This window comes from Anguilla anguilla, chromosome 8 (assembly GCF_013347855.1).
Source record: "Anguilla anguilla isolate fAngAng1 chromosome 8, fAngAng1.pri, whole genome shotgun sequence".
Taxonomy (NCBI): Eukaryota; Metazoa; Chordata; class Actinopteri; order Anguilliformes; family Anguillidae; genus Anguilla; species Anguilla anguilla.
The window spans coordinates 33,063,281-33,082,394 of NC_049208.1; the positions used below are offsets into that span (position 1 = coordinate 33,063,281).

The 19,114-nt window shown below is 44.2% G+C and overlaps 1 protein-coding gene across 6 annotated transcripts in view; it reads left to right on the forward strand.

The window, feature by feature from the left end:
* The window catches only part of LOC118233440 (regulating synaptic membrane exocytosis protein 2-like), a 162,811-nt gene that overhangs the window by 46,304 nt on the left and 97,393 nt on the right, over nucleotides 1-19,114 (forward strand). For all 6 annotated transcript variants that reach the window (XM_035429222.1, XM_035429224.1, XM_035429223.1 and 3 more), the window contains exon 8: nucleotides 13,354-14,243. In XM_035429222.1, coding sequence (XP_035285113.1) covers nucleotides 13,354-14,243 — 890 coding nt within the window. The remainder of the gene's footprint in view (nucleotides 1-13,353; nucleotides 14,244-19,114) is intronic.

Sequence of the window (19,114 nt, forward strand, 5' to 3'; positions counted from 1 at the left end):
GGATAAAACCATGTACAGTGAAAATTTTATCAAACAGTGATCAATGACACGGTCAACAGTGAGTGAGTGAGATGCTAGCACGTTATGAACTTTCCAAGAATAGACTTTAGAAAGTTATTAAGGAATACCTTCTCCCCAGGAACAGACCTGATATGTGAATTACAAATGTACTCACTATTTTATTGCTGGAAATGCTCTATTTTCTGAATTTATTCTTACATTCTAATTCCTCAAAAAAGAACAAGTTTAAGAATTCACCTTCATGCAGACTTAAAGAATCCAACTTTCAACCCCCCCCCCCCCCGCCCACACCCCCTCCCGTTCTGTACTGTCCTCAAAAGTAATAACCAGTTTAGAGAGGAATGTAACCACTTTGTGAATACTAGTGACAGTGGAAAGTTCAACTCTTTAGATTCTTACCTTGGATAGTGAAGACCAGCTCAACACTAGGGTTTCATTGGTTAAATCTGAGAGAGCTGTGTACTGATCTAAATTCTCTGGATGCGTGACCGTTTGAGCACATCCCATAGGGGGGAAGGGCTCTATTTGGAAGGCCTCCATTTCAGCTGCCAGCTAGACGCCTCTGACACAGACAGCTGTTTTTCCGACGTTGTTCTTGACGTAGTAGCAGAAAACATATAATCTATTCTTTGCTCCTTTTCAAATTTGAAGTGGTTCTTTAAAAGCTGTGGCATGCAGAGCCATCTTTAAGCAATGTGACCATAGCACACCACAACAGAGCTGGTTTGTACTGGAATATTGGAACGCTGGAATATTAATATATGTTAATGTGCACCAATGATTTTCATTCAGGACGTTGCCTATTCACCAGCGACATCTAGCCTATTTCCTTTGAAAATATGTTGGATTGACTCTGACTATGTTGACTGATTCCTTCATTAAATGTGATTTTTTCAAGATTTCTGTGTAGTTAGTTGAGCTTCCTGAATTCTTCGATTTGATTTACTTCCCTGGCTAAGGATTACTCTTTTCTGGTTTTGATGTTTGTCCGTGCTGAAGTAAATTGACTTATAACATCCCTTGTGCCAACTGTTTAGCACAGAAGTCCAAACCAATAAATAGGCTGTTATACTTCCTCTCATTACTGACTCACATACCGCCTGCCTGTCTGGCTCATGTGTGGACACTTTATTGCAGATTTTAAAAGGCATATGGGCTCCAAGTAAAAGTGTGTCTGGATTCAGTGTATGCTGCAGTGACCGTGGGTGTGTTGACTGTTGGTGGAATTTCCTTAAGGCAATGTGTAATTGACCACAGCATCACTCAGGGAGGGAGAGTTTTCAGTCTGCAAGATATTCCACTGTCCGTTACTCCCTACGCTCTGCAGATGAGTACCGCTTCCCAGATCGTTGTGGATTTGTCAAGATTCCATCAATAGTACATGGCCGTTCAGCACTTTTATTCCTGTTTGTATGAACTGTTTGCTGTAAAGCGTCTGCTACTCTGTGAAGGGTCTTTGTGACAGCTCTCTGTAAAAAGCACTGTACAAATAAAACTGAATTAAATTGAATTGATTCTTCTGGCTGTACATTACAAAGATGAGTTGATGAGATGTCAGTAAGAGAGGCCAGTTTGTACCTCCGGGAATTAAACTGGAATGACATGGGGATGCCGTATTCTGCTGGTGGACAGATTCACATAAGCCCATTATTTGCATTCAATTTAGGCTAAGTACTGAGACCAATTATTTGTGCTGATTTACTATTATACATATTAAATTAGAATCATCCAGAGTCCTCAGGTTTTTATTCATTTTTTTTTTTTACAAAGATCAAAAAATTGCATAGGAATTTTACAATTTTGAACTGCACACACTTAGCTTTGTTTTTTAATTATATTGCTCCTCCCAAATACATAGACACAGACACACACACACACTTTAAATGATCAGAGGACCATTTAACCCCTGCCCTCGCCTACCCCAGTGCTTGGCGTTCCTGACCCCTGGTCTTCTCCCCTGGGGCCACTGGGAATTTCTCAGTGGTGCTGTGATCAGCAGTTCCAGGGAATCATGAAGTCAATCAGCAGCTGCTCTGCATCGCACCCCACAGTCTCTAGAAAATAATTACAATACAAGAGAAAATCCAATCATGTAACTGCACTCTGACCTCTATATCCTCGTTTCCTACTGTATATGTGACTGGACATTGTTTCTCACTCTTTGGCTTTTACTTTGAAGAGTTTAGACCAGCAGTATGGTACAGTAGCAAGGGTCTCTGGGAAATCTGAAGTTTTTTCTTCTTTATGTCATTCTGCTGCACCTCCCTCTCTCTCTCCAAATACTACACTTTCATTCATGTAGGCATTGAAAAGCATGGCGTGTGAAATGATTACCTTTGTCGGACCGTTTTTGTGGGCCTTTTTAAATTATTGCTGGTGTTAAAAATAGCTGTGATGGTCATTGTGGATTGAGCAGCCCAGAGGCAAGTGCGGTGCTTACTGGCGTGGAACAAAACTGGATTCAAACTGAAATTCTTCCACAAGACGGAAATTTCTTCTGCACCGCACACAACTCTGCATCTCTGCACTAATGCGGTCTGACCCCTCGCTGTTGTCTAGCTGTTGCTTATGCCGTACATTCTGCTATGTCCTATGGACTGTCCTGCATTTCTGAGTACTTATTGCATAAGGTGCCTATGCGCTTTAGTAGGCGAGAGCTACACAGTGGTTGAGTCTTGGAGGAGAGACTGAACTGAGCATGCTCCGTTGCTGTTGAGTACTGCTTAGCCCACCACCATTATTTGTCCTGCCAATAAGAACACAGGTTTTTAATCAGGGCCTCTAGGTCCTTAGGGCTTTCGTTTCCTTTTTCTATCAGTTCCGGCAGGCACAAAACCAAATGATTAACTCATATTTTGGTGTTCCTACAACCAACACTAGCACCGACCTCCATGAGGATACAGCCAAAATGGCTGTATCCTCATGTACAGGAAGAGGGCGCCATCAGGGTTATCTGCTGAGCAGCCCGTGTGAAGAGGTAGTAAATCATTCATCGGTTAGCATCTGAATGGTGTGGACAACATTCACCTTGTTGTCAAGCCACTGTAAAGAGGACCTGTTATGTTTTTTGTAAGAATTATTAAACCGCCATCTGACTCACTCTTCCTCTACCCCCTGCCTCTTCGGCATCTGTGTGGCTATGCAGGCTTCCTTGATTTCAAATGCAGCTTGTACACAGAATTTAGAAATACTGCATGTTTAGCAGAATCACAGAGAGAACTGAGTATGTGTGTGGGCTGGGCAGGGGCGTCAGGGGGGACGTAGAAATGACTTGGAAGACTACTGTGCTAAAAACCAAACATTTTTTTCTGCATTTGAATTAAAACAGCCTCAAATGAATGGTCAAATGGATCAAATGCCTTCTCGTCATTGACCTGTTCTCTCTTCCATTTGTCTATGCATAATGTGTCCAACAGAGTTTTATGGATATCAATTTTTTCAGTTTTGCTTATTTATGCTTTTATTTAATTTTATTCTTTATTTACCTTTATTTTTCATAACTCTGACATAGTAGTTTACTTCACTAATGGCATTAAATGGTCTAATGTCAAACTTTAGGTTCTCCTAACTTGTCATTGTTTGTGTGTGGGTGGGTATTTGAGTTTGTGCGTGTGTGTGTGTACGACTGTATTTTTCATATGGGTGTGGTGTGCTTCTCTATGTGCACGTGAGGATGGCAAGCAGTCAAACAGGAGGTTGACAACAGAAATAGGGTGAACAGTGAAAATTATTGTATTAAAATGCAAAAACAAAAACCAACAAACTAAATAATGACAAAACTAAATAAGAAAATAAAGAAACCAGGCAATCACTACCGTAACAATTCCTTTGGTCAGATTGAATAGGCTCTTCGTTCAGTCACAAGCTCTCTCTACTGATCCTAATGGAGCCCTGAAATAAGTTAACCATTACCATTAAAATCAATTAACTAAACCGAAATCATAAAAAGTGCAATTTGCTATCCCACCCATATAACATGAAAATACACAAACACGCATTCAACAAATATGCTTACCCCAGTACCAATGCATCACAATTACATAGAACATTAAAACCGATTTCCCCTCTGCAATTAACCGCTGTGAACTACACTACCCAGAAGGCATAAAACCACCATGATCAGCGCAACGCCCTCCTTTGCCCAAATGCTGCAGAAACGATTCGCCGTGAGTACAACCGGGATTTAACATAGTGTACCGGAGATACAAATTCACGTGTGCACCCGTTAAAATGCATATGAACAGTTCGCAATGATTAATAGTAAAATTTAGGGTTTTGTTTTGATGTATACTGACAATTCCCCATACAATCTTAACCAACAAACAAACACGAAACAGACACGGTATGGCGCATTTAAAATATATACGCATGTAAAAAGACGCGTATTTCCCTCGCTTCCTCTAAGCGAGGCTTATCGCGAATTTTGGGGCGGGGAATTAAAAACAGAATTAGTTCTCCGTCACTGTGCATCTATTTTTAATATGTATTTTTTGTTCTGCCTGTGGATGATGAGCCTGTAGTGTTATGGTAAATGGTTTCCAATGGGATAGTGCCAGCAGCAGTCTCTTACTGAACCTGGAAGTTCAAAGGCTTAGTCTTTCTCAGATAAAAATCTGGATCCCAGCCATTGACCAGGGAGCCATTGTGTAAAAACCCTGATACCTGCTGCAGGGATGGAAAGCACTAATCCAGAATCCTCTCAAACCAAAATGAGAATACCTTTTATGATATGACAACTGAATGTGCATGGTAGTTTGTGTATATGTTTGAAACAGAAATGAGGGAGACTATTTTCATGCACAAAAAAATATGCTATTTTTCTCAAGAGCATTCACATTGTACGTATATCTACACTCACCTGTTTCTGAGATCCTTCCTCTTTCACATGTCTGCCTGCTCTATGAAAGAATCTTTGGAGGGACTGTATTCTGTGAGAGTATGGATCATTGCCCAGTTATGTAACAGCAGCCGTAATGATATCTGCATTATATAGTGTTGATTCTCAGCCCAGTGGGCCCTGAGCATGTGTGTCATCTTGTGATGGTCAAATTCATTAAACGAGTAAAACGTCAGTTCATTAATTGAGAAATCGTCCTGGAGCATGGCCATTTTTCAAGTCATAAAATGACTTTCTGCTCAGTCCCTGAATTGACTAAATCGATGGAGAATCGACCCAAAACCTGGTTACTGGGACTTGTGGATTACAGGGAGGTACAGATGCAGTAGCAATGCTGTGTGTCTGACCACCATCGCTGGTTACGCAAGTTTGAATAATGTCTTTGAATAAGGTTTGGTTTTGGCCGTTTAAACTGAACATAAATGAACCTCTGATCAGAATGATGCCATGACAAGCCTCTGTACTAAGTGATGAGAATACAGAGGGAATACTCAGCTGATTGAGCATTATTCTGCAAGGGGCGTGGCCTGTATCAGCACGGCGCAGTAGTCCCGGTGTTTTTCAGAGACGCGGTTAGCATGGCAGTGCTGTTCAAAGTTACTGTTACAGTTAAAGAGAATAAACACAGAGCCCCCACAGGCCAACTGTTGGCCTGCTGTGTACTGGCCCTGTGGAAGTGCTGGCTGGTGGCCCTGCTGCATGGACCCTGTGCCCACTCTGAGCTGGTCCACGGCAGCGCTGGGCACTGGCTCTTCATCTAGGACTGATCTTCAGACTACACAGAATTTTGTGTGTATGTGCTCATGTGAATATGTGTGTGTGTACGCGTGCTTCTATGTATATACATAGCATTTGCTATAATATGTGTTGGTGTCCGAGCTGTCACTGGGCTGTTCCCACACTATTCTGTTCTTCTTCTCACTGTTCTATTCCTGTCACAAGCTGTTCCTGGGTTTTCCTGGGATATTCCTGGGCTGTTCCCACAGTGTTATGTACTGTTGTCATGCTGTTCCCATTGCTGTGCCTGTTCTCTGTGTGGCTCTGAATTTATGAATAATGAATCTTAACTATACACCCTGTATTCTCTGGTCTGCAGGTGAATTTCCTGCTTTGATTCAAACAGGTATTGGCTGGGACATTTTCTTAGTTTGTTGCCCAAAGCTTATATGCTGTATCTGCTCTGACCCCCAAAGTACTGTTGTAGACTGAAGTGCTTTCTTGCCCTCAGATTGGATCTCATTGATCTTGTCTGTCTGGATACCGGTCCAGATCTAGCTTTGCTATGCACTCGCGGTATTCAAATTGTTGAAACTGGTTGAAGGGGAAAAAACTGTGACCCCTGGTGTCTTTCATATTTATATATTTTTCATTTAATTGAGAATAGAATTCTATTAAGTAATTCAGAGTTGCATTGTAACCTAAATGTGTCAAAAAGAATATTGTGGAATATTTCCAGCCCTCCCCCAATTATCACCGGGGTCGCTTCAGCAGTAGTGATTTCGGTCAGCTGTCCCAGGGAAAAGAGGAAAGATGGCGTTTATTCCGATGATTATCTCAGAACACAATGTGAAATGTGAACAGGCCAGATCCCCTAGCCAGCAACTGCCAGGCAGCCGGTAATCAGCTAAGTACCATAATCCCGCTTGCTGGGTAAAGTCTTGCTTGACCCCCCGGCTATATACAGCCTCTGATAACAGCATTAAACAGCAGCAGCGCTCTCAGCTCCCAGCAGCCCTTGCAGCGGCTTGCAGGATCGGTGATTTTCGCAGACCCCGCGGTGAGCTCCGGTTGTGCCGGCGAGTGGGAGGGGAGCGAAGCCCTGTGCGTGGGCGGGGGAGAAGCCCAGAGGACGGGACTGCGGCGGGAAGGCAAGTGGGCGATCGCATCGGTAGCGCGGAGCGTTTTGGATGCGACATCACGGAGGAACTGAGGGCAGTGTCTGCCGGAGAAGGACTGATGCGTTCGTCCGTGCGAGATGCTCAGGATGTGCCAGATGTGCAGTGGCTTACGTACAGGTACCGACGCACTTCGCTATCAGCCACAGCAAATGTTAAACGGCTGTGGAACTTTCCAGAAATTAGCAATTGTTGCTAATTTCGGGAAAAATTAATCTGGCCTATGGTGATTTTCCAGTGTGAATACATATCAAGATTGACAATGTATGTTGCTTCCCTAGCATGACAAATTTACCAGTGGTAGGTTTTGCTAGTATGGGAGAGCTGCAGTGTCAGCTACAGTCATTTGACTTCCCTCCACAGTCTGCAAAGTCACAAATCCTCAAAGGGGAACTTTCTGTGTTTTTACCTTGATTGCTTGTTCCCATTTGAGACTTCCCTCCGGTCGATAAGTCGTAGCTCAGAGGATGTTAGCTTAGAGATGATGCTGTTTGAAAACAGGAGACCAGCCTGTTGGATTCTACAGCCAAAGCCTAAAAAACAAAGAAGGCACACGTTTGAATACAAACCGAGATCCTGGACAGTCGGAGGCTGTAAAGAGGTCAGATGTAAAAGGTTTTTTTTATGCAAGAAGCAGAGAGAATGGCATTTCACTGAATTGCACCCCATCACCTGAGGTAATACAAGTTTTTGGTGATTAACCGAGGAGGGCTTTTCCCTCCTTTCTTTTTAAGTACCCTACAGAGCAGTTTGTAATATGAGGTACGGGGGGCCATTTTGAACACATTTTTAACCGTCTTTTTTAACCATCATATATTTTCTTCCCAATTGTGGTGGGACACTGTGGACCGCGACAGCGTGGTCTGTAAACCCAGTTGACAGTATATGTCTGTAGTTGTTTCCACCTGAAAACCTACAAGCAGTTCAGAGCATGTCTGGCAGTGGGAGATGTGAGGTGGAATCCCTGCAGGGGCTGAGCCAGAAGACCCCCTCCCCATAGTACCCATCTCTCTCTCTTTCTCTCTCTCTCTCTCTCTCTCCACTCTCCATCTCTATATTTCTCTCTCTTCTTCCTCTCCCCACCTCCCCCCCGCTCACTCTCTCTCCTCTTCATCTTTCTCTAAACTCCTCTCTTTAAACCTTAGCCTTTACATCTACAGCACTGTTCTGTTTATATGGAGGTTTGTCTCTGGACTGTATGTTACTAGCATGGATGTGTATAGTTGGCTTTCATTTCACAAATGATTGTGCTATTGTTGATGTCATTTTGGAAATGAATGTTGAGGATGCTATCATTATCACTGTCCTAACAGTCTCTATGTATCGTAATTGTATTTTAATAACTATATACAGCATTTCACCCACCCTATTTTTGTTATCTGTCGCTGCCTGATCTGTGTGAAATATGGAATACGAATGCATTGGAGTGTGTCAACAGGTTCTGTCTCCATATTCATATTTCTCTACTGGTTGTATGTGCAGTAGATCATGTATTAGTTGTTCATTGGTGTGTATTTTTTAGTCCCACATTAGCAATATCAGCAAAAATATGCAGCACAATATTTTATATTTAACATATGTTTTTTTTGCATTTTAATTGGTTCATGGCTTCATAAAATCTGGTTGATAAAGAAAGCTGGATAGGCATCAACTTACTGTCCTGTATGATATAATCATAGAGGATCAGATATTTTTTTGAAAAGCTTAACAGAACACAACGGATTTATGTCTAATATCTGTCAATGATTAGAGAAAAGCTCTTTTAGTAATAGTGTAAGATGGATTATAAATTGTGTCCACATATTAAGACTACAAATAATAGCTTAAGTCAGATTTATTTCAGTTGATCAGAAGCAGACAATTGTATAAAACCTTTACTGTAGACAATTTTGGCATATAATGAAATGTTTTTATTTTATTTTATCAAGTTTCAGCATTCCACTTATATAATACATGAGGGACAACTGTGGTCATGTGATTTTTCGTTGGGTACTCTTTGACCAGAACAGTTACAACCTCTGGCCAGGCTACTACTGTCAATGTAGCCTATAAACCAGTAAGTGCTGGAAAAAATGAAGCACTCTTCATTTAGGTCTGTATTGTTGTATTGTCCTTAGAAACTTCATTTGACTTTTTTTAAAAACCAATGTAGAATAATCATGACTAATTGTGAATTTGCGTAAGAACAGTGCTGCAGTGGGGATTCTGACTCCTACCCAGACAGAATGAAATGCACTATAGTCCACTCAGGCTTTTCAGCACCCACGCAGAAAAGCCTTTTATCTGAGCACAAAATATGCTCCTGTCCCAGAACATTCTACCTTTCTCCCTGCTTATGGCATTAATGCAGCCCCTGGGTGAAAGTGCTGTTGTGACTGAGCCAGTTGTTTGCCGCTATTGTGGGATTTTGGGACATCATTTTTTGTCCCCCCTTCTTTTTTTGTGTACACTTTGGTAACACCCTGTGCTCTGTAACCTTTTTGTGGGTTGGGACTGTAGATCATGTTCACAGGGCAACTGACTGTGCTTTTATGCCATGTGTAGGGCATGTGTACATCGGTCTGCAGCTGAATTGTATTTTTCCTGTCTTTGTTCCATGCTCTATGTGTTAGCCATTTTCTGGAACAGTTGTCACACCGTGCTGAGAGCTAATGTTCTTGCACACTTCTGTGAGCTAAAGGTCTTGCACACTGCTGTGAGCTAAAGGTCTTGCACACTTCTGTGAGCTGAAGGTCTTGCACAATTCCGTGAGCTAAAGTTCTCTCACTGTTGATGCTGCCTATATTGCTGCAGCTGCCATATTGAACTGTGTACATGCGTGTGTGTGTATGTTTGCATGTATGTGTATGTGCATCTGTGCGGATGTGCTTGCCTGTGTACGTGTGTGTACTATTTATGTGAGTGTGTGTGTGCGTGTGTGTACAGTATGTGCATGTCTGCCTGTGTGTAGGTGTTTGTCAATGTGGGTGTGCATGCATGTCAGTGCGTGTGTGTATGTGTATTGCAGGAGCTGCGTTCTAGCGTATGTCGAATTAACCTTTTTGTGAAAATCTGCATCAAATATTCATGATTTGCCTTTGCAAGGGTCTCTTCCTCAGCCTCCATGACTAAGTTCTTTGCCCTCCTTCCACTGCAACTGCAAAAAAAGGGCTTCTCAGTGATGTTACTGTACATTTCTGAATGAATTCAAGGAACAATTAATTATGGCCAAAAATACAGTGACTCATTTACTGCATTGTGTGCTTATGCAAGTTCCCATTGAGCAGCTCTATCAGCAGCTGGATAGAGCATTTAGTCGACTGATGTAGGAAAGATGGTTTGATGATAGATTAGGATAAACTGCATTGCATCAGCCAGCAGTGTGACATTGTTTACCTGGTAGTGATTTCTTAAGCTCGGAATTTGACGTTGTAGCTGGGCTTAAATCGTCTGATGTACACATTCAGAAAAGAAATGATTAAAGCTGCATGCAGTGGAATTGCTTGTGGTTGCGGATGAATCACAGTGACCTTTCATCTGCGTAAGCTTGTTTTTGTGCCGTGCTGCATTGCTAGGGTATGGTCGTGATGCCACAATGCACGCAGAGTCTCTTGTATTACAGAGCCCACTAGTCTTTTATATGTTGCAGTGGAGTATAAATGGTAACTGAATGCAAATTTAAGATCGGTGAACTGTGTCATCCAAGAGCGAGTGATCCCTCCCTCCCTGCTCTCTCTCTCCCCCCCCCCCCCCCCCCACCCACCCCTGAGGGAAACGGCGCACCAGCATCAGCTGAGAAGCGGCTGAGACTGTTCCTGAAGACCTGACGCAGTCATGAGAGGGAGAGAGGAGGAGGGAGGGAGGGAGAGGCAGGCAGGAGAGGGAAAAACAGCCTCTTTGTCACAACACTGGGCTCTGCAGCACCGGCCCTAGCGCTGACAGAGCAGAGCCCTTCGTTCCGCTGCGTGATACAGCCTCGCCCCCGCGTCTGCCCTGCAGGGAGACCACCGGAAAAAGGGCCGGCAGCTACAACTGTGCTAAAGCCTCTCCCGGCGACCGCCTCCGCTCCCCTCCCCCCTTCGCCCCTCCTCTTCCTCGTCCGCCTCCGCCGCGGCAGGCTTCTGAGGGCGGGTGACGGAGCCGATGTGTTGAGGCCGACGGCTGTCGACGCTCCTCTGCTGGGACGGCAGCGTGCGGTGCCAGGCAGGAATCGAATTATGTAATATTTGCGTCGGGCTGTTAAGTGCTCGGCGAACAGAGGAATGTGCGGAGTATTGGGTGAGAGGGCCACCTCGGGGCCAAGAAAGGCTCCTCCCCCACCTTCCAACACCCCCCCCTGCCCTATAGCACGTTGTTTCCGCCTCGCCTGATCTAGAACTTATTCATGAAGCTGTTTTTGCTGTTATGTTTCATGTTAATGTCTGGCCAGATGTTAATAATGCAGCCTCACTTGTGCAAAAGGCTGGTAAAGTGCTGCCCATTGAGTTAAGGCTGATTGCATTGAGAATGCTTGAGTTTGACGAGGTAGGAAAGGCTGGACTGAACGAGGTGGCATAATTGAGGACATACAGTAATAGTCATGGAAATAGATTAGAGAGGAAGTAGGAATTTGCATGCTGGGGAAGAAAAGAGTAAGGCTTGTATGCATCCAGTTGGTGTTGGAGGAGCCAAGGGCAGGCATTTCTGTGGGAAACTCATAGTTCACCTGCACTGCTTTGCAAGTTGAAAGGTCTTCCAGGATTCCTGCTGAAGCAGGGTCTGATGTGAGGCATTTGTAACATACACTTCAAAAGCTCTCAACCACTTCATCTTCCACAATGCAGAAGATTTGTGATGTCATGACTTTGGAATGCAGGCTTGGTGCAAAGCACTTTGGTTTGACACTCCAGTCCACTTAGAGGACTTGTATTTTTCTAGATTGCCTGAAGACGAGGGTGTGCAACTTTTACCAGTACCAGAACCTGTACCAGTTATCCAGATTTCCAGGGTCATTATATAAACCACCCAGTTGTGCATTGGACAACTTATGGCCTGCAAAGTAGCCACAGCAATATGTGCTAGGGGTATACGTTAGAGTGAAATTATTGCTTTGTTTGTAAAAAAAAAAAAAAAACACTTTTTATATTTTATCGCAGTTTTATTTACTGAACTATTATTATTTACTTGTTACTATTTCAGCAGACATTTCATATTGTGATGTGGCATTGGTCCTTGAATTTACTAAAAGAAAAAAACATTAAAAAAGTTTAAAATCTCTGTTTTATTCATTGCAAGTAGTAATTGTGCACATGCCTTTGTGTAGGTGTAGACTTAAATACTGTATCAGCTTAGAGTCTGTTAGGAAAGGCCTGAGAATGATAAAAATAGAAGAGATTATATTGTGATTTCTATCAGAAACTACAGCCTCTACTGCAGTCTATTTCCAGGGATTATATTTCTGTTTGATTCCCACAATAAAACCTTGAATCTGTAAAAAAAAAGAATGCACCTGAACACTGTACACAAAACGAGTGTTGATTAATCCTTAGATTACGAAGGATTAATTTGGTACAGTACAGTAGATTTTTGCTACAGAGCTAGTTTTATTTTGGGATGTTTTGATCTTGTCAGGGTTGGTTTAGTTTTGAATGTTTCGGTTGTCAGTACAGAAAGGTAGGCAGTCTAAAGTGCAGCCATTTTGTGAACTTGATGAGGGAATTTTGTGTACATTCATATAATGAGCTTCTTAAAAAGTCCTTCAAAAGTAGCTCATCTGTAAATTGAAATTAGCCTGAAAACCTCCCAGAGGGGGCAGTGTCCTGTGAATTTTAAATTAAATTTGTGTACCTGTCAAGACTCATTAAATCAAAGCCTAGTCCTGGTCCTGATATCTTACGCCGTGTAATGGTAGATACTGTAATTAAAGCTGCATTTAAAAATAATTTGATCCTTGATCGTATGTTTTAACAACAAAAGAGCCAATGACACCTTAAGGCAGTCTGAGTTCTCTCCAAGTGATCGAGTATTAAGGCTGAACCGTAGTGATATACCGCAATATACATTCGTGCCCCTGGAAAATGTCCATATTGTGGAAAAGTATCCCATTATATTGCAAAGCTGTGGAAAAATATATGGAGCCTGTCTTCTGGGGCGGAGGGACAGGGAATTCTCTTGCTGCTCTGTGATAAGTTATCAAAGGAAATGCTGTCAGAGAAAGAGGCGAATTTGATGCAATCCCACGCTGACCACACAGGCCCGGCTCTCGGACAATACTGTAACTTCAATCATCTGAGCCTTCTCAATGACACAGAAGTGAGGAAACACATGACCAGTGAGGCAGGAAGAAAAACATAATGAAAGTAGTCTTCTGTCCCTTTACAGCTTTTCTTTTTGAAGAGGCAGTCTGGGATTTACCTTTATTTTCATGGAAAAATACTCTAAATTGTCGAAACTGAAAAACTGTTAGCAGGGCGATTGCTATAGCAAAATGCAGCATTGTCTTTTTTTAGTGGAAATATTCCTCCTCCAGCCTCAGACTGCTGAGAGGATCGCTGATTGGCCCTTTTCTGTTTTGATTTGCAGGAAAAGAAGCCCGTCAGCATCCAGGGACCCAAACCAAAAATACGACCAAAGGGAGGAGAGGGGTGACTGCTCGCAGTATGCCCTGTCGGACGGCGGGATGCCAAGATCGCCATCGGACTACGGGGGGCGGGACCCCCGCAGGGCGGGCCGGGGCTCGCGGATGTACGAGGACGCGGACACGGCTCGTGGGGAGTACCAGGCCCGGCGGGGTCGCTGGCGCTCCCAGGAGTACCCCCCGGATGAGGAGCTGGACCCCCAGCTGAGCGAGTACGAGCTGCAGCGGAGGAGGGAGGAGGAGTACCAGGCCCGTTACCGCAGCGACCCCAACCTGGCCCGCTACCCGGTCAAGCCCCAGCCCTACGAGGAGCAGATGCGCATCCACGCCGAGGTGTCCCGCGCGCGGCACGAGCGTCGCCATAGCGACGTCTCGCTGGCCTACACCGAGCTGGACGAGCCGCAGGGGCCCGGGGGGAGGGGCGAGCGCTCGTCCCGCCCCCGCGGCCCCGCCCCCGGCGAGGGCCTGCGCTCCTACTCGGTGGATAGAACTTCTCCCAGCCGCCGGTCCAACCACAGCCCCCCGACCCCGCGCCGGAGCCCCGTGCTGGGGGAGAGGGCGGGGCCCGTGCGCGTGCAGCAGCACCACCTGGACCCCAGCTCCGCCGTGCGGAAGACCAAGCGGGAAAAGATGGAGACCATGCTGCGCAACGACTCGCTCAGCTCCGACCAGTCCGAGTCGGTCCGCCCGCCGCCGCCCAAGCCCCACAAAACCAAAAAGCTGGGCAAGATGCGGCAGCTGTCCTTCAGCAGCTCGGAGGAGGAGCTGGCCACCACGCCCGAGTACACCAGCTGCGAGGACGTGGAGATCGAGAGCGAGTCCGTCAGCGAGAAAGGTAGGGCCTCCACAGCCAGCGCCGTTAAATGTTTCCTGTTTGCTTTTCTCAGGGTGTTTTTTCAGGCAGGTACGCTGTGTTCTGGACAGGTGACCCTGGAGTGTTTTCCTAGCGGGTGTTTTGTTGTTTCTTCCACAGAAAAATGAATCTTAGTTGCACTTTCTGGGTCATATCCATGATGCATGAGAACAGTTCTTTTACTTAAACTTTACAGTTTTCGCTTGTCTATTGGCAGATTTGTCAGTGTGCTTGTGGTAAGGGTACTGGGGATGTTGTGGACGTACCTCATTGCACTGTGGACTAACAGTTTGTCCCCTCAGAACCTACGGACCTGTCCAAGTGTTGCGTGTTGTCACTGTCTGCTGTAGGTGGCCCAGGTAGAGAGTCCATCCCAATGTGTGTCAGTTTGCATTTGGGGTTTAGGGAAAGGACTCCCGTGTTACCCCTGTAGGGGCCATTTCTTTGCCTCTGTCCCCCTCTGACACCCGTTCCCGGGCTAGTACAGCTGTCCTGAGTGCGGAGAGACAGAGGCTGACGTCTTCCTGACAAATTAGCGGTGAAGGTACGTTGTCTGTGCTGAGAACCTTCTGAGATGGAAGGACAGATGAATCACAGGAACGCAAGTTTTCAAGTCACGCAACCTCCAAAAGGAGAACGTCACGTTTTATCGTCCCGTGCCTGGCGATGGTTCTCGGAGGGACCGAGCGACACCTTCGTCAGTCGCGCATATTAATTAATGGAGGAACGGCAAAGGTAATTACCAGATCAAAGAAAATGAGGATGTATCCTCCTGGATTTCTCACGCACTGCAAGCCAGGCTGTTAGTGTCCTGCGTCTCCGACTGTCGGAGTTCGCTTCCGAGCAGCTGCATTCAGAAGCGTGAAGATGAAGAGCGCTTCTGTGGTGCCTAAGACACTACCACACTCAAGTTAAAAAACCCAGTGGACCCACTCCTAAAGATCACACGTCTGTGGAGCAAACGCCTTCTTTTAGGACCGTGGCACAGTTCACACATACGGTTGCTGCTCAGTTTAAGTTTTGTTTTCAGAGTTTCAGTGCTACTTGTACTATTACCTCCACATGGCAACTAATAACCTGACATAACCTGACAGAAGTGCTTCGCTAAAACAACGGCCGCTTTGCACTGCTACCCTCTTTAGAGCACTGATGGAGAACATGAGAGCACAATTAAAGAACTCTGAAGACGCGTAGGTAGTTCTCCAAAGCAAGCTGGTGTCATACATGTGACATGTAGTATTCCTCTCTATGTAGTCCTCTTTCAGATGGTCATAAAGCAGTCAGCTTGTGCTTCTCGTTTTACATTTCTTCATTACTATGGCCTGTTTTGCAATATCTACAGACTCCTCCCCTTGCCATACAGACTCTTAAAATGGCATTTTTATACAGTCGTCTTGATGATGATTATTAGACGCGGCATGCAGTATTGACTCTGTAAGTGGTGTGTTGATGTAAATTCCCATGGGTAATGCTGAAGTCCACTATACATGTTGCAGAACGCTACATAATTCAAGCAGCTGTTAAGCCATTAGCAGAATTAAGAGCTGAAGTCACCCTACAGGAAGTTTGACACTGATGGCTTAATGCCGCAGTTACGGGTCACGGGTGCAAATTGATCAGAGGGTGACGCTCATAATTATGGGCTGCCGTCGCCGGGCTGCATCAGGAACGACGGACAGACGTGCAGAGCGGCCTCTCGAGCAGCGGGTGTGGACGGGGACGTGTAGCGCAGGGGCTCCGCGTGAAGCCGCCATCCTCTGTGGTCTGAAAAAAAAAACAGTTTTAATTATTGGTTCCTGGGTTTCCCCAGATCACCACCTAGGTTGGAGAGAAAGACGATCAATTCTCCTTGTCAGATTTCCAATCTGAGTTAATCCTTAACTGTGATAGAAATTCCTTAATAAAACAAATGGGTTCCCTTTAGCCTTCAATTACCTCAAAACACCAATAGGGAACATGTCACCAGTGTGGAGAATGGAATTCAGCTGCGGTGGCCAAAGGTTTGAACAGTCGGGAGACGGCAAGCACGCTTTTTTGGTTGTTCTGGGAACCCTCTCTGGAGCTAGGCGAAGGAGCGCATCCTTTCCTCCCAGTTGCTTCACGCTGTCTGGGAGTGCTTTCAGCTCGGGAGTTCGTCTGAGGTCACCGTCCAAATTGATCTTGTCTGCCTCTGAGCGCAGTCTTTTAAGGTGCTGCCCCCCCCCCCCACCCCCCAACCCCCCCAAAAAGAACGTTAACATGATGCAAAAACACAACAACAAAAAAAAACAAGCTACGCATCTGCCTGTCGCCACGCGTGAGCGGAAATCAGACGAGTAATCCGTCGCTATTGACTTGTGGTGTGCACTGTATTCCAGACCAGCACTTTGCACGAGCCGGGCCCTTCAATTATTTATGCAGGCTCAATTATGTAATGGAGAGCGAGGCATTAGAAAGTCCTAATCCTCAAATGGGAGATAATGACATATTTTGAGAGGTCTATAATTGTGTAGTCGATAACCGTTTGATCAAACAATACAAAGTGAAGTAACCTATTACAACAGCATGAAGCACCCCTATTGACATTTTCTTTTGTTTTGTTTTATTGTTCAATCATTTTGCTGCTAGCATGTGTGCACACACACACAAACACACACTGACAAATATATGTGTATGTACAGTATATATATTTATGTATCCATATTTTTATAAAGACTCATTTTTTTTCTTGATTTGGCTCTGTACTCCACAATTTCAGATCTGTAATCTGAATCTGGGTATTTTTTAAAATACATTTTGGTTTCACCATGTACAAATGAAAGCGGTTTTCATGCACAGTCCCCCCCATTTCATGGCACTACAATTTTTGCAAATGGCTTTTCAGGTGTTTCTGATCAGTCTGGTGTTCAGTTACTTCCTCAGTTCAGGTATAAGAGAGCTTTCAGCATCTAGTCTTGATTCTAGGCTTTTGATTGCCTTTGGAGTCTGTTATTGCCGTTTGTCACGAGGACCAGAGTTGTGCTAGTCAAAGTCAAGGAAGCAATTATGAGGCTGAGAAATACGAAAAAAACAGTAAGAGACATAGGCCAAGCCTTAGGCTTACCAAAATCAACTGTTTGGAACATCATTAAGAAGAAAGAGAACACTGGTGAGCTCAGTAATCGCAAAGGGCCTGATAGGCCGAGGAAGAACTCTGTTTATGACTGTAGAATTCTCACCATAATAAAGAAACACCTGTCTGACAGATCAGAAACACTCTTCAGGAGGGAGGCGTGGATACATCGGTGACTACTGCCCGTAGAAGACTTCACAAACACAACAGCAGAGACTGCAAAATGCAAACCACTAGTTAGCTGCAAAAACAGGATGGCCAGGTTACAGTTTGCCAAGACGTACCTGAAAAGGCCTGCAGAGTTCTATAAAAAGGTTCTGTAAACAGATGAGACAAAAATTTGGTTGTATCAGAATTACTGCAAGTGCAAAGTGTGGAGGCCAAAAAGAAGTACACATGATCCAAAGCATCCCCCCTCTGAAACGTGGTGGAGGGGGTTTACATGCTTTGAGTAGGTATGGCTGCCACAGATACTGGCTCAATTGTCTTCATTGATGATGAACTGTAACTGCTGATAGCAGCTGAATGACTTCTGAAGTGTACAGAAGTATCTTATCTGCTCAAGTTCAACCAAATGCCCCTACTAGCCACCGAAACGAGCAGGAGCTGAAGATGGCTGCTGTACAGGTTGGGAAGAGCATCACCAGAGAATATACTGAACACCCGGTGATGTCTATGGGTCACAGACTGTAAGGGAGAGGTGGGGGGTATAACAAGTGCTATCATTTCTACATGGTGAAACCAAAGTGTATAAAAATACTCTTAAATAAAGGGTGCCCTTTAACCATATGTGTGCACGTTAACCATAGAATTGTGGAGGACAGAGCCAAATGAAGAAAAAATGATCTTTCTCCCAAACATTAAGTGCCAGTTATTTATTTTTTAGTGTTAGAAAATAATACAGGAAACATATACTTAACACACAATAACAAATATACCTCTACAACTATGTACAAGAAACAGCAATAGAAGACGGAGTTAAAGATAAAGTTTTATCTTTGCTAAACTTATTCTTTGAGCGCAATGTTTCTGTAATTTGTGCCAGTATGCATGCAGAAATGTTGTACAGTGGAGTAACCGTAACTTGAAAATATAAAAAATAAATAAAAATAAATTTTTTTGCAGAAAATAGACTAACAATCCCTTGATCTCTGATTGCATTAATATAAACATGTAGGGAGTATAAGTACGGTGTTTTGTAAGTGATTGTTTCGTGCAGCAGCCTAGTGACTGCCCTTTCTTGTTAGTTGCAGAAACATTGATATTTCATGACAAATTCCCAAATTCATCTAGCGGCTCTAAAAACTAGGTGACCTGCCCCACCAACCAAAAATAAAAAAATAAAAAATATAATCTGTCAACACAAGTTCACAAAAATCCTTTGTGGTGTGACTCTTCACATTGACAGATTTGGAGCAAGTGCACATCAACTGCTGGTCTTCCTAGTGCAGGAAGGTTGAGGTGTGGAATTCACTCCAGTGTCTGTCTGGAGAGGGTGTTGCTATTGAAGCATTGACATTTAAACAATTTCATGCCCTTTGTCATGTAGAATCACACCAAGAGTTCTAATTGCCTCTGTTTACAACATGAACACCTACTAACAATTAGCTTCAAACTCTTGTTTTCTGAAAACAACAATTTTTAATCATTCACCAAAGGTATCTGTGTCAGTAAAATGGGGCTTGCTCTTACTGTACGTTCTGAAAGAATGTTGCGAGAGCTTGTGAATAGCTAAACCTGCATCTGTAATGCTGAGTAGGCC